The 14,710-nt window shown below is 38.6% G+C and overlaps 2 protein-coding genes across 3 annotated transcripts in view; one reads left to right on the top strand and one right to left on the bottom strand.

Annotated features, from left to right (window-relative positions):
* smad9 (SMAD family member 9) overlaps nt 1–14,710 on the top strand; it is a 937,424-nt gene that overhangs the window by 597,174 nt on the left and 325,540 nt on the right. The gene's annotated exons all lie outside the window — the stretch shown is intronic.
* Nucleotides 1–14,710, bottom strand: part of frem2a (FRAS1 related extracellular matrix 2a) — a 97,279-nt gene that overhangs the window by 64,751 nt on the left and 17,818 nt on the right. The window contains exon 3 of the mRNA XM_037687952.1: nt 354–500. Coding sequence (XP_037543880.1) covers nt 354–500 — 147 coding nt within the window. The remainder of the gene's footprint in view (nt 1–353; nt 501–14,710) is intronic.

Genomic DNA, 14,710 nt, shown 5'->3' with positions numbered 1-14,710 from the left:
GTATGTATATATGACAAATAGAAAGATTTTAAATTTCTAAAAATTACCTTGACTGCAATAATTCCTTAATAAGACAGATCAAGCTTAATTTATTGGCATTGTACGTGTAATTATGTTGTACTGTATTTTTACTTGAATGCTCAAAGCCACAAAGTGATGATGGAGCTACAGACAAAGTCAGCAGATCAAAGACAATTTGTGTTTTTCATTGGAGGCAATAAATATTTTATACAAAAGCTTAAACCCTTTTGTTTGGTTGGTGTTTGGACTATGCTGTTCAAATAAATCTGGTGACATGTTATTAATATTTGCTGAAAGCACAAAAACTTAACACTTGGAGTTAGCTGACTGACCAATGAAAGACGTCTCTCCCAGGTATCCTCTTCGTCTCAGCACCACTTCCATGAATTTGTCCTCCTCATCCACCACATAGTACTCCTTTTCCAGAGAGATCCAAGCCCAGTCCAGATGGAACTGCTGCCCTTTAAGGATGTTTCCACCTAGAAATACAAAAAACATAACATGAAAACATGCTTTAAATGCCTGTTTGACTTAAAATACCATTGTTGAAACCATCTTATCACCATCAAACTGGTTGGCCCACTAGTGAGTGTACTATTTATGAGAGTGAGTTTGTTGTGGCTCCTCAGACTGATGAAGTCCTATGGATAAAGGACGAAACGTTTCAACATAAAGAAACTGTCCGGAGGACTTAACTTAGTTGGATTTTTTACCTGGATTATTGAGCATGGACTTTGATGTCAGTATACTGTTTGTTTAAAGTTACTTTTGAAATCATGTTTATGTTAAATGGGTCCTTCACATATTTTGTTTATCACATCACATTTAATATTCTATTTAAAGTGGAACCTAGAAGGCCTAAAGAAGCAAATATGTTTTAATTATTTTCAGTCTGCAGTCAGTAATGTAAGAAGGGTGTGTGGGGCAGAGGTTAGATATGGTGGGCCCATGATCAGAAGATCGCCGGTTCAACTCGACAACATCAAAATGTGGGTGAGGTAGGTGAATCACCCACATCTGCCTCCACCCTCATTTGCCCCACTCTTGGCCCTTGAGCAAGGCCCTTAACCCCCACCATTTTCTCCCCCGGGCCCCTAGATAGCAGCTCTCTGCTCCACACAGAGGACTGTGGTAGCTCGGTGGTCTGTGGTTGTGTCAGGAAGGACATCCGGCGTAAAAATAATTGCCAGGTCTTCTTGTGAGTTAGTTCACCGTGGTGACCCCTGAAGAAGGGAGCAGCCGAAAGAAGAGAAAGTAATGTAAGCATATTCTAAAAATACACATTTATACAAAAAGACCACCACAATTGTTCAATTTTCTCTCAGTCCCTTTCTTGTGTTCTGTTCTCCTGCTGAACCTGGATTTCTTTTCTGTTTTGTCGTTTACAGAGGATTCCTTAAAATCTGTGTATTTAAGAAAAGCATTTGAAGAGTGGATGGCCATGTTTGTGCCAGGCCAAAAGGACAACTCTATTTTGCTTTTTAAAATTGTATTTATACTCATATTCCTAAGGTTTCAACACTGGAAGGATTTCACAAGAAAATGTAAAAGGAGAATATAAGAAGTGGGGAAGAATATCATTTATTATGTTGTGGGGGAGATGTGACCAATGATGATCCTTCCAGAGGAGCTTTATTACATATCTGATTGTATTTTTTTACTGACAAAGAAAATATAGGCTGCATGTAGTAACCACTGAAATACTGTAGAAATACACTGGAATGGAAAAACCACAATGCAGTCCATGCTGACAAGGTGAGAAATTGTGCAGCCATCTCAATAGATGTTAAGTAAAGTAAAGTGTTATATGTTGTCATCATTGTATGTTCCCATACATTGATGAAATTAGTTCTCTGCATTTAACCCATCACACCTGAGATATACCTAGGTGGTGCCGTGGGCAGTTATGTAAGCACCTAGGGAGCAATTAGGGATTAGGTGTCATGGCCAGGGACACCATGGCATGTGGGGATGGTGGGGAGTCGAACCGTGACTTTCTGGTCCCAAGTCAGCTGCCCTACCTCTACACCTTCTCAGCCCCAGTGGCATTCTTTTTACAAGTACTATGTGACATTAAACCACGATTCTTGAGGAAAAACGAAACTCAGCCATGAAGCCCAATGTTGTGTTTATAATTGCAATTATCAGAACCACAATTCAGGGAACATTGCATAACGTTTCATGGGCAAGTGATATGCCATAAAACCTAACAAGTCGTTAAAGGTGTGACCTTCAAGGATTCAAGGATTCAAGGTTCTTTATTTGTCATACACATGCGGTACATGTGGAGGAACACAATTTTGTACACAGGGTCCCAGTTACGTCCAACAAAAGTATAAAATGTAAAAGAAAACTGTAATAAGATCTAAGATATGAACTAAGCAAAACAATAACTAAAAATACACTAAGCACTAGTAGCATACAAACAATTAAAACAATTCGCCGAACAGCAGCACGAGCATGAGTCCGTGTGAGCAGATGAGCTCAAATGAACACAGCAACATGAAACAGATCAGCAGCAGCATGAAACAGATCAGCAGCAACACGATGTGATTGTTTACAGTGATTATCCTGGTTAGATATGCATGAGTCTAACAGCCTCAGGATAGAAGCTGTTCCTCAGTCTAGTGGCTCTACACTTAATGCTCCTTAACCTCCTGAGCCTGAGGGGAGTGGGGCAAAAAGTATGTGTGCTGGGTGAGTGGGGTCCTTCATGATGCAGGTGGCCCTCTTCCTGCATCTGGAGGTGTAGATGTCTGTGATGGTGGGGAGGCTGACTCCAACAGACTTTTGTGCAGCCTAATGTTTCCTAGTGTTCCTTCCTAGTGTTTGTTGCGAATGCTTTTTTAAACTGTAAGAAAATTGCTCACAAATCAAAACATATCTGTACTATACCTATTATATGGGCAAAATATTTTCTAAATCAGATCAGTGAATTAGTATATAGGCTAGACTACAGCTAATTTATTTATGTCTAAATACTAAAGTATGTTATATAAGACCTATATTTACAGAATGAAAGAAAAAAGAAATACATTATATAAGAAAAATATTAGTCCTTTTTCTTTTCTTTTTTCTTTTTGATGCTCACTTCGTCAGGGGTTGCCACAGCGAGAAAACTCACGAACAGTTGGCAATTGTTTTTAGGCTAGATGCTAGGCGCCTATCTGCCAACTCAACCCCCGTGCCTGGCCCTCTATGGCACCTGGGGGGTTGAGGGGTTAAGGAACTCAAGGGCCCAAAATGGGCAAATGAGGGTGGAGACAGATGTGGGTGTTTTACCTTTCACACCCATATTTTGAACTATCAGTAAGGGTATTTGAACCAGTGACATCACGATTACAGGCTCACATTCTGCCACCAGCCACCACTCCCCAAGTAAGTTATTAGTCTATATGTGTAATTACCTACAGACACTGGCAGCAGAGGTCTGGTTAGACTAAGTAGACAAGTAAAGTAAAAGTGTACTGGTCTAGCTAGACTAATTATAGTACTTGACCATTTTATCTAGAATACAACCTATCTGGTATGAAGTGACAGCTGCTAAATGGTAAGTTTAATTCTAATAAGTATAATGCTTGACTCATGAGTATGGACCATTGACTGGTAATGTACCATATTTTTCAGACTACAAGGCACACTTAAAATCTTTTAATTTTCTCAAAAATCGACAGTGAGCCTTATAATCTGGTGTGCCTTACAGTCCAAAAAATACGGTACAGGGATGTAGAATGCAGGGTCGACAGTTTGATCAACTAACACTTGACAGAGCTTGTCTTTAGAGCATATGCGTGTCCCCTGTTTTTATAATGTGCATGAAATGTGATTATTTACGCCGAATAAGGCTATTTTATGCATTTTTGCATTGATGACAGCATACAGCAGGCACACGGTGTTAATGTGTGGCTTTGACTTGTAAACAGTACACAGAACAGTGGTTAGGTGTGGCAACTGGCAGAATGGCAGCCTAGCAGTGTTAGCAGCCACTCAAGTGTATTGCTTGGAAAAAAATAAATAATTTAGCTCCTGAGTGGACAGTATCCAATTGAATTTTCAAGTTATTTTTCCATATTAAAGGCTCAAAGCGAATACTGATTGAACTCAATTACCATTATCAGAAGCTACAATGTTGTTCAAGCGCAATTGTGGGCCAAGATGGGTAGGACACTCTATCCCCAGTTGCTCCCCAGGCAGCCCTCCATAGCTGCCTACTGCTCCACCCGGTGGTGGATGGGTTAAAAGCAGAGAGCCAATTTCACCTTTGTATGGGAACTTACAATGATGACAATACATAACACATTATACTTGTGCAAACAAGGCCTTCATGTCACAAATCCATAGTTATGAGCAAAGATGATGCCCTCCACCCTCACATTCATCAGCACACCTTTAGTTCAGCTATCTGTTAGCATGAAGCTCTAACACTGTGTGCTTACACAGTGCTGAAAGACAGCAGAGGTGAAAAGTTCAGCACGTGCCAGCTTGACAAACATAACCATGACATGCTGAGGTGAGGAGACAGCTAATAAAATCAGAGTTCATGAATCCTTTGAAAAGCCTGCAGACCAAGTTTCACTTAATGCGTGCAAATACAAAAATTGCACACACGCACACCTCTTCAAATCCCACTTCACTGCAGCCTGCAACCTTGACTTCCATCTCAGCACCACAGGAGTATAAATGCAACATAAACTGTCTGAAATCTTAGTTTGTGTGTGCAGGTTTATGTGTGTGTGCGCGTGTTTTTCTTTGTTGTGACCTCTCACTGGGGTTGAGCAGTTGTGCACAGACAAGTGGAACCCGAAGCAGTGGGCTTTAGTGTCTCATTGCTCCAGCTCTTTGGAAGGATAAAAGACCTCTCACATCTGCTGACCATTCGAAAAGCAGCTTTGAAATCATCCTCAATAGAGCAAATTTCACTTTGCACAGCCTTTCAAAGGTTTTACCGTCAAAGACTCAGCACACAGGTTGGTTTCTTTGTTATTTATCCTTTTCAAACCTATTTGGGATCATGACTTCTGTACAACGTTTCAAAGATCAGGAGACCCCCAAGAAAACCCTGAAGAAAACCTCTGTTTGAATGCTACATTTACTCTGATGGCTTGTGATGTACTTTACACAATAATCTCTGAGAGCAGTAATGTCAGATGAGATTACACTCTAACAAAAAAGCCTTAATATCAAAAGCGATGGAACCTTGCAGCACAGTGGTGTGAAGAGGTGTCTTGCTGGGATGAAGCTGTGAGAATTCTACTAACATCCTTTTCAAGTGCCTAAAAGTTGCTTTATTCAGCTTTGCCTGAAACTATGGTTCAGTTTCAGTGTTCTCATTTCATTTACCTTTGCTATAATAAATAGCAAAGATTAGTATGCAGAACTATATAAAAAAAATGGAGCTAAACATTAGGTAAATTTAATAAACTTTGTTTTTAAATCTAGGGATTTGAGGAAGAACGACTTGACTGCGGGACGAAGTTGTAATTTATTATTAAAAAGCTAATCCTACTTTTTATTTTTCAAAGAAAATTTCTTTCAGTTTAATTAATGCGATGTCTGTAACGTTTTTAAACTCCTTCCTGGTCAGCCTTGAAACAGCTTGTTGTGCCACTGTAATTATAAAAAACTGCACTGCAATTCAAAAACAATCTGTGGGAATGCCAAATCTTGGCTTTCTGTAAAATATTTGTTAAATTAGGCGTTAAAATCAAACTTCTCCTTTTCAAACGTACAAAACCTACAATGGATCCTTATATTATCCTATAGAAAACAAATTTAGCATTCTTTGAAGTAATGGAAAACACAAATGACCTACCGCTCTGTTGATGCTCAGAGTATTTGACAGGGATTTATTTTATTTGATTTAACCTTTATTTATACAGGTAGTCTCACAAGGACTCGTTTATAAGAGATACCTATTTTAGACAGACAAGTTATAAAGTACAGATGACTCTCAGCTACTACTACACAAAATCTGAGCACAACTCTTATATGATTGGATGAGAGGCATTAGGTAGCCATAGCCAGGGCAGGGAGTGGTGACGCAGAGGTCAGAGAAGGTGGGCCTGTGATCTGAAGATCGCCGGTTACACTCCCAGTATCGACAACATCAAAATGTGGGTGGGATAGGTGAAACACCCACACCTGCCTCCACCCTCATTTGCCCCACTCTGGGCCCTTGAGCAAGGCCCTCAACCTTCACCATCTGCTCCTCCAGGCACCCTAGATAGCAGCTGTCTGCTCCACACAGAGGGCTGTGGTAGCTCTGGGGTTGTTTCAGGAAGGGCAACTGGCGTAAAAAACAATTGCCAAGTTTTCGTGTGACTTAGTTCGCTGTGGCAACCCCTGACGAAGGGAGCAGCCGAAAGAAGAAAAATGTAGCCATAGCCACTGCAATTTCAAAAAGCAACTAAACTATCTTTACAACTTTCTCACTGGCATTTTCAGCTGTCTAAAAGCAAAAATAAGCCTTTTTCTTGAAAACGGTCCTGCAAAAAAATAATAATAATAAAAAAAAAAAAAATGGAGGCACCTTCCAATACAAACAACACGTGTAGCACACACTAAGAGTTGAAACCATCAATCACAGATAAGGAGGACAAATGAAGCTTTTCTTGTTATTTGTGTGTGAGATCTGTCCAGTTTGTGCACGATTCTTGTTGTATATTATGTTTATATTTTATATATTTATATTATATATTATATATATATATATTTATAGTATATTATACATATATTATGTATATTATGTATGTGGCTCATTCCTTATTTGCACTTTTTTTTCCATAAGCTGCTGGATTAAGCAACTTTTATACATTTATTATTCACCAATTTGAGATCATTTCTGCCATGAGTTTCTTTATGCTTTTCATGTTTGTGTGAGTGAGTGTGTGAATGAGTAAATGTCTACATCAAATTAAATCTACATCAAGACAGTATTTTTTATACAGTGCATCTATGTTGATGGTTTTGGCATCTTCTATTCCTCACATCTTCATCTGCATTCCCTAGATTTTTTGTTTATCCGTCATCTTATTGCAATTGGCAAGCAAAAGGGAACACATAAAACCAAAAATATCTAGTTTTATGGAAAACTTTGGAGAACTAACTAAAATGCAAAGACAGTCACTCTACTAAAAAAAAGACTAGAAACGTTTCATCCAGAAGTATTTTAACAGAGGTCCCACTACACTTAAATGTTGACGATTGAAAAAAAAACACAAATGTTTCCTTACCCATTAGGGTGATTCACTCCCTTTAGGCATATTTTTATTTATTTACTTTGCCAACTGCTCTGTTGAGAGGTTCGGCATGGATTCAATTAGTGGATAAACAAGAATGTGATTTCAGTTTGAATTATGGCTTGAACTAATTACTCAGTACTACTTTATGTGTGCATTAGTTGCACTTAGCTCAAGGCAATCAGCGTGCAGAAACATTCTCAGAGGCGGTGAGTTATTTGTGGATTAGACAGGTATTCACAGCCTTGAGCAATTTCAAGTATTTAAAGCATGTTTTAAAAAATAATTATGGCCTTGATAGATGTGTATTTATTTTGATTGTTTATTTTATAAGAATCAAAGAATTTGAGACTATCTGGGCTTCTTCTTTGTTCAATCATTTTCATCCAGGTTTCAAGAATTCTTCTTTATTTGAGTTCCCCAAAACATGCTCGAAGAATTCATCAATTAATCCAAGACTGCTTCCAGAGTTCTGATAAGAGTTAAAGGGAGAGATTGTATTTCTTGATTTTTAACTTGATTCCCTGTAAAATTCAGGATAAAATTTAAAACCTTTCTTCTAACATGTGAAGCTCTAAACAACCAAGCTGCATCTTATATTACAAATCTTGTGGTTTCATATTTTTCTAACAGAGCACTTTGCTTTCAGACTGTAAGTTAACTTGTGGTTCCTAGAGTTTCTAAAAGTAAAATAAAAGGTGAACCTCTCTTGTGGACCAAAATACTCTCTGTGAGTCTGACACACCATCTACATTTAAGATTGGGCTGAAACCTTTCCATTATTAATAATCTTATAGTCAGGGTTGGATTGGGTTTCCTTGGCTATCCCTTGGTTATGCTGCCATAGGCTTGGACTGCTGGAAGAAAAACTGACCACATTTTCTAACTCTGTATTTGTTTTCTCTTTCTACTCTCCCTACTAGTATTCCTTGGCTTTCAATACTGTATGATTTGTGCTGAACCTGTATGCATAAAACTGTGCTAATCATTATGTTATTATTTGCTATTATTTTGTTTCTATATTTTGCTTTTACGTTATATTATGTGTTGCTGTGTGCTTTACCTGTTTGTTTCTGTTTGTACAGCACTTTGGTTGGCCTTTGTTTCTGTTTAAAGTGCTCTATAAATAAAATGGTATGGTATGTTTGTAATTGCAATAATTGCTGTCATTACCCTTTGTTACTTTTGTTTTTCATTCTATAGAAACTATATGTGGACCATTTACCATCTATTTGTGTCTCTTTACTATCTTTTTCAACCCTCGCCAATCAAGGCAGATGGCCCCTCGTCCTGAGCCTGGTTCTGCTGGATGTTTCAATTAAATGTGAGTTGCTCATTTCCTCTGTCACCAAATGTGCTGCTCAGGACGGAGGACTCTTAATAAGAAAACATCAAGGTTCATGCTCAATAATCCTGGTAAAAAATCCAACAAAGTTCAATCAGGTCATCCGGACGGTTCTTTTTTTTTTTGAGACGTTTCGGCCTTCATCCAAAGGACTTCATCAGTCCAAGGAGCCGCAATAAACTAAGTCCCACAAGCAGCACACTCACATAGTGGACCAACCAGTTTGTTGGTGATAAGATGGTTTCTGGGGCCCACCCTCTCCCCTGTCGACTCCCCTGAGGCAGCCATAGTCAAAGTGATTCATAACATAAAAGTTTGTGCTCAGTAATCCCAATGGTTTATTTACTAAGTAAAGTTTTTATGCAATATTTTGGTTTTGTTTTTACAAATTGGCATTTCATAAGGAAGGTACTGGGCATAAATATATTTGACTAATTGGATACAAATCTGGATCTGGGTTAAAGTTATAACTCAGACTTGGTTTTTTTTTGTACAGTGGCTTGAGATACAATTTTTGTAAATTAGTGGAATATAAATGAACTGCTTTAAACTTCACTTGATCGATAACAGATCAGGACTTCACATGGAACAAAATAAAAGGGTGATTCGATTTTTGTTTGTGCATTTGAGCATGCTTTGTGCACTTGTGGGTACACATGAAGTGAATTGCACATGTACTGCATTCCACATTCACCTTCAGGTGATAAAAGTGGTGTGGGCAGAATAATGCAATGTTTCCTCCCTGCATCTAATAGCTAGCAGGCAAGGTTTTGATGCAGAAACACTTCAGTCACCCGAAACCATAAAAAAGTGACATATGGGGCAGAAAAGTTTTACTCCTTTGAAGTTTTTGTGATACACTTAATAACTGTAAGGGATTTTTGCTGATGTCAATGAGAACAGCCATTTATGACCCTGGGCATAGCTCAAAGCGAGAACCCTCAGGGACAAAAAAAGGAACTACTTATTTTACGAGCGTGTGCTGCTCATCAATACATGCACATTTGCCTTTAGATAGAAGTGACTGAATATGTGTGTAATCTGAGTGTTGAATGTACAACAAAAACCTTTATGCTTTCACAGGAGTACTCAACACTCGTATTACTTCTGCTCCTGTTTATGTCTTTAATACATTATTTAACAGAGAGGTGAGTTTAATGTAGCTGAGGACAGTTACAGGCACCTCTGAGATGAAACTGTGCCAGAGCACCAAGATGACAAAATATTTTCTGAAAGCTTTGGTTTCAACGTTTGTCCTCTTGTGCTATCTGTTATCTCCACAGATTCTGCAGGAAACTGTTAATTTCCACTTTAATATTTTTCATGATGTTTACATTGTGATGAATTATTTTTTATTAAAGGATTTCAACTAACAAAACAATAAGACAGAGAGCAGAAAAGTCACGGTGTACTTTCACACTGCGATTTGAGCATGGGACTGAAAATTAGATATTCCATGAGAACTCACATTTTTTTTACAACATAATGTTACGTTGAACAAAGCAGTTACAACTCCATCATTTATCAACAAAATATAATAGTCTAAAACTCTGTCCTGAAAAGCAACGAGTGATATGCATTCCTTCAGACATTGGTAGGTCTTTAATTTTAAACCAAAGTGAACTCAAACAGAATCTTATTCTTTACTTTTCCTGCATATGTTATCTGTCATCATGATTTTCAGCTTTTATTTAACTTTGAATGGATCTTAATTCATATTTCAATCATTTAGGCATTCCATGTAAAGTATGTCATGCTCAAAATAAGAGTTATGGATGAATATCAACTTCTATTCAGAATTAAAATCAGAATCAGAATGCTTTTATTATCCTTGCACAGTGAAGTACAATTAAATTACTTTCCGTACAGCTGTCCTAAAGATGGACAGAAGAGTACAGGGGGTGCAGCTTCAAAGATGTGCTGCCCCTATTGCTTAGATAAGAAAAAGGGAAGAAAAACACAAGGAGAGAGGTATAAAAAAAGATGTCTCAAACCATGTCCTAGACAGAGCACGATTTGAGGCTTCAAAAATATCTACCACAGCCAATCAACATACATAGACATAATACATATGCGTGTGGAATGGGAAGGGGGTGGGGGTCCCAGCACAGCCACCAGGTGAGCGACGAAGCCTTTGGCGCCAGCCTTTGGCGCCAGCCTTGTTGCTGTGCCAGGGGAGGCGAGGGAGACCAGTGGAAGCATTGAGCATTAAAGAAGGTCGTAGCATAGCACAGTCCAGAGTGCCCCCAGCCATAGTCCTGATAAGAGGTGTTTGTTTATCAGCCAGCTCGGTTGAGATCTGTCACAGGTCCACGACCATGTGGAAGGGATGGGGTAGGGAGTGGGGACAGAGCGTCTTTGTTTCTATAACATCCAAGAAGAAATTTGAGATAGTCTGCCTTCCAAGGTCAGGTCCAGATTCAGATATCAACATTGTTTTTGGGTCAGGCTGAACTCGTAAATTTCCATGTCTGCCTTAACAGTATCGCTAGTACATTCTCTCATGGCGACTCCAAACTGCCAAATTTGACAACTTACGCCAAGTCAAGCTTACACCTTCTCCAAAATGTATTCTTTCCAACCGTTAGTGGACACTGGCAGAAAGTTTTACAGTCCTGAGTTGTATTGATTGAATTCTATCAGCTGCAGTGAACATTGGATTGACTATAGATGTTGTACAGGTATATCTTATTTCCATAGAGTTTCATTATAATTTATACAGTGAGTAATGCAATATTTTGCTAACACTGTTAAGTCAGAAAGGGTTTTTTTCATTTTTAATAGTATTTTTAACACTAGTTGGCTGTGTTTTGAAGTATGCCTGAGTGGATGTGCTGGCTTGAGTATCGAACACACAGGCAAGGTAGGGAGACATTACTTGTAATTACATAATCACCTAAGTAAGCCTTCCTTGGTTCCTTGCACGGGTTTGCAAGTCAGAGTTAAGTGTTTGCTACTCTGCTTCAATGCCAGACTATCGACAGATGTCATGTTTGTTATCTCTCGCTTATTGCCCTACTTGAAGATAAACTTATTTTGTTTATGTATAATTAGTTTAACTGAATAATTTGATAATGTATAGACTTCACAGATAATGATGAATCAGTTAACTTTAGTTTGCTTACACTTAAATGATTTAAGTTGGGTTCATGGAATGCAGATTATTGTATTTGGTAACCTGAAACATTCATTAGGTGTGATCAATTTTTTTTTCTTCAAAGTTATCAACCTAATCAACATCTTTTTTGTGTTCAGTATCGTTTCATTCTTTTTCAGCAACCTTTAACAACCTGCATCAACCTAACCAACAAAATTCAAAGGATGACTCAATGGAGTTGGTCAGCATCTTCTGTTGAAGACTATGCCTTACTGAGTTTAGGCAGGCATTGAAGGAAAATGCCAAAATAACTTGAGACACATATACCCACAACCACACAGATGCAAAAACATTTTCATTCTCTTTTGTCTTTTGGTGGCAGCTGGAGACTAACAAAAAGTTAATATATTTATAAAAGCCAACAAGCTTTTGAGAGAAAACCAAAACCTAATGTTGACAATTGATCATCGTACTTGACATCCTATAAGTCACAGTTTTTTGTTTTTTTTGCATAATTTACATGTCCTGCGACTTATAGGCCAAAGCGACATATTTATGGATTTTTTTCCTATATTTATAAACCACTTTTTGGCTGAGATATGACCATTTCCATTCATTCTGACTGGAAAAAAAAATACAGTACCACTTTCAGCCATTTGATGGCAGCAGAGTAGTAATAGCTGTATGGCATGCTGTTGTATCATGCAATATATAAATGTAGCTATAATGACAAATTCAAAAAAGTTCAAGTGATAAACGACTGGACTTCATTTATTATACTGTACTTTATTGTTTTTGTCTTGATTTATTTTTATTTACAATGTCCTGGATGACGGGCAGCACGGTGGCGCAACTGGTAGAGCTGCTGCCCCTCAGCGAGCAGGTCCCTGGTTCAAACCCCAGTCCAGGGGCCTTTCTGGGTGGAGTTTGCATGTTCTCTCCGTGCATGCGTGGGTTTTCTCCGGGTACTCCGGTTTCCTCCCACAGTCCAAAAACATGCATGTTAGGCTGATTGGTAACTCTAAATTGTCCCTAGGTGTGAGTGAGAGAATGAATGTTTGTTTGTCTCGTTTGTCTCTATGTGGCCCTGTGATGGACTTGCGACCCGTCCAGGGTGTACTCCGCCCCTCGCACAGTGATTGCTGGACATGGGCACCAGCGACCCCTGTGACCCAAAATGGAATAAACGGGTAAAGATAATGGATGGATGGATGGATGTCCTGGATGACTGAGAAGCTTCACCAGCTTGTCTTGACTCAATCGGCCTGGCTTAGACCCACCTTCATTCTGCTCACTGCTTGGAACCGTTAAAACAGCTGCAACGCCTGGGTGAAATGCAGCTAATTTGACCACTAAAGTGCATTTATTAAGCAAAGGTTAGACTGAGACACGCCTTTGCTATAATTTCAAGCAAACAACTAATTGTTTATGTGCATTTCTTGTTAATTTTTGGAAAAACGAGTTGCATTCCTTCTTCCATTTCTCTTCCTTTGCGTGTTCACAGAGCACCTCAGCAGCAAAACTATTTTTGAAATACAGCTGATTTGACCATTAAAGTACATTTATTAAGCAAATGTTAGACTATGACACACCTTTGCTATAATTTTGAGCAAACAAACAATTTTTTAAAGTGGTTATCTTGTTAAATTTGAAAGAAATGCAGCTGCTGGTCCAACTGCACGTGCCCACTTTGCACCACCGAGGCAGCAACAATGCTTTTGAAATTCAGCTGATTTGACAATTATGGTGCATTTATTAAGGAATAGTTCAACTGAGAAACACATTTACTATAATTTCCAGCAAACAAATAATTGTTTTTAGGTGTTACTCTTGTTAATTTCTTGTTAAAGTCCTCCCGTGCACAATCCCGCGGCCGTCATTTGGCAGCCATTCAGTTTTGGCACAACACCGGTCCACATTTCTGGGTTCGCCCCACATTTCCGGGTTGTCAGCGGTGACGCATAACAAATGCAACGCATCAGTGGTGATGCATAATAGATGCGACATATTTATGCATTTTTTCACTTTTTCACTTATAGGTTGGTGCGACGTGTATGGCAGAAAGTACAGTAATATATTCATACAGTTAAAATTCAATAATTTCTGTTCTGGTAATACATAAAAACTGACTCTTTGGTATCATGGAATACTTAAGCTGTCAACCGCAAAGGAAATCTAAATCAAAGATGATTAACATGAAAAAACATCCCTGAAAGTCTCAAGTTCTCATCCCAAGGTTCAAATTAAATGCAAATAATTACTAACAACATGGCAGAATGTGCCATGACCCAAAAAAGGAAGAAGCGGGTAAAGATGGGTGGATGGACAGCAGGATGTGTTGTAATCCCACCACAGAGCTCCTTCAACTCACAGACAGAAAAAAGAAACAGGCGTGGAAGTAAGACAAAAGCTTATGATGGAAACAGAGTCAACACTCATCAGAAAAAAATAAATAGATAAAAATACACAAAAACTCCTCCTTAATTTATTTGAGCAAGATACAAGATATGAACAAAAAAAAAAAAACATTATTGGTGGTGAGTCAGTAAAAACCAATATTAAAGAACTAAACATACAATGGTGAGCATTTTAAAGAGTGAAAAACAAATATTCACAGTGAACACAGATCTGAGATTGAAATTGTGAGAGGGGGAAGATGGAGAGAACAAAGCGAGGAGAGTGGAGCATTGGGAGGAGAGTGACAGTAAACTCCTGAATATAGACAGAAAAAATCTCTCCTACAGTCAGAAGACGAGTTAGTGAGTGCACAGGACTGAATCCTGATGCATTATCCTTCGGTTCTACTGTGATCGGTGCACACAAGAAGGTGAAGGTCAACAGATTAACCCAGGCTATTTGTGACCGTAGTGACAGACAGTTTACCCCTGCAGTTCTCTTTAAGTTGCTTGGTTTCCATGTCAAAACCCACTGGAAAACACAAGAAATTAGAAACCTAGGCATTGACAGACAGACAGACAGACAGACAGACAGACAGACAGACAGACAGAC

Source organism: Nematolebias whitei, chromosome 14, assembly GCF_014905685.2.
Source record: "Nematolebias whitei isolate Nwh7 chromosome 14, NemWhi1, whole genome shotgun sequence".
NCBI lineage: Eukaryota > Metazoa > Chordata > Actinopteri > Cyprinodontiformes > Rivulidae > Nematolebias > Nematolebias whitei.
This window is presented reverse-complemented; position numbering and strand designations above follow the sequence as displayed.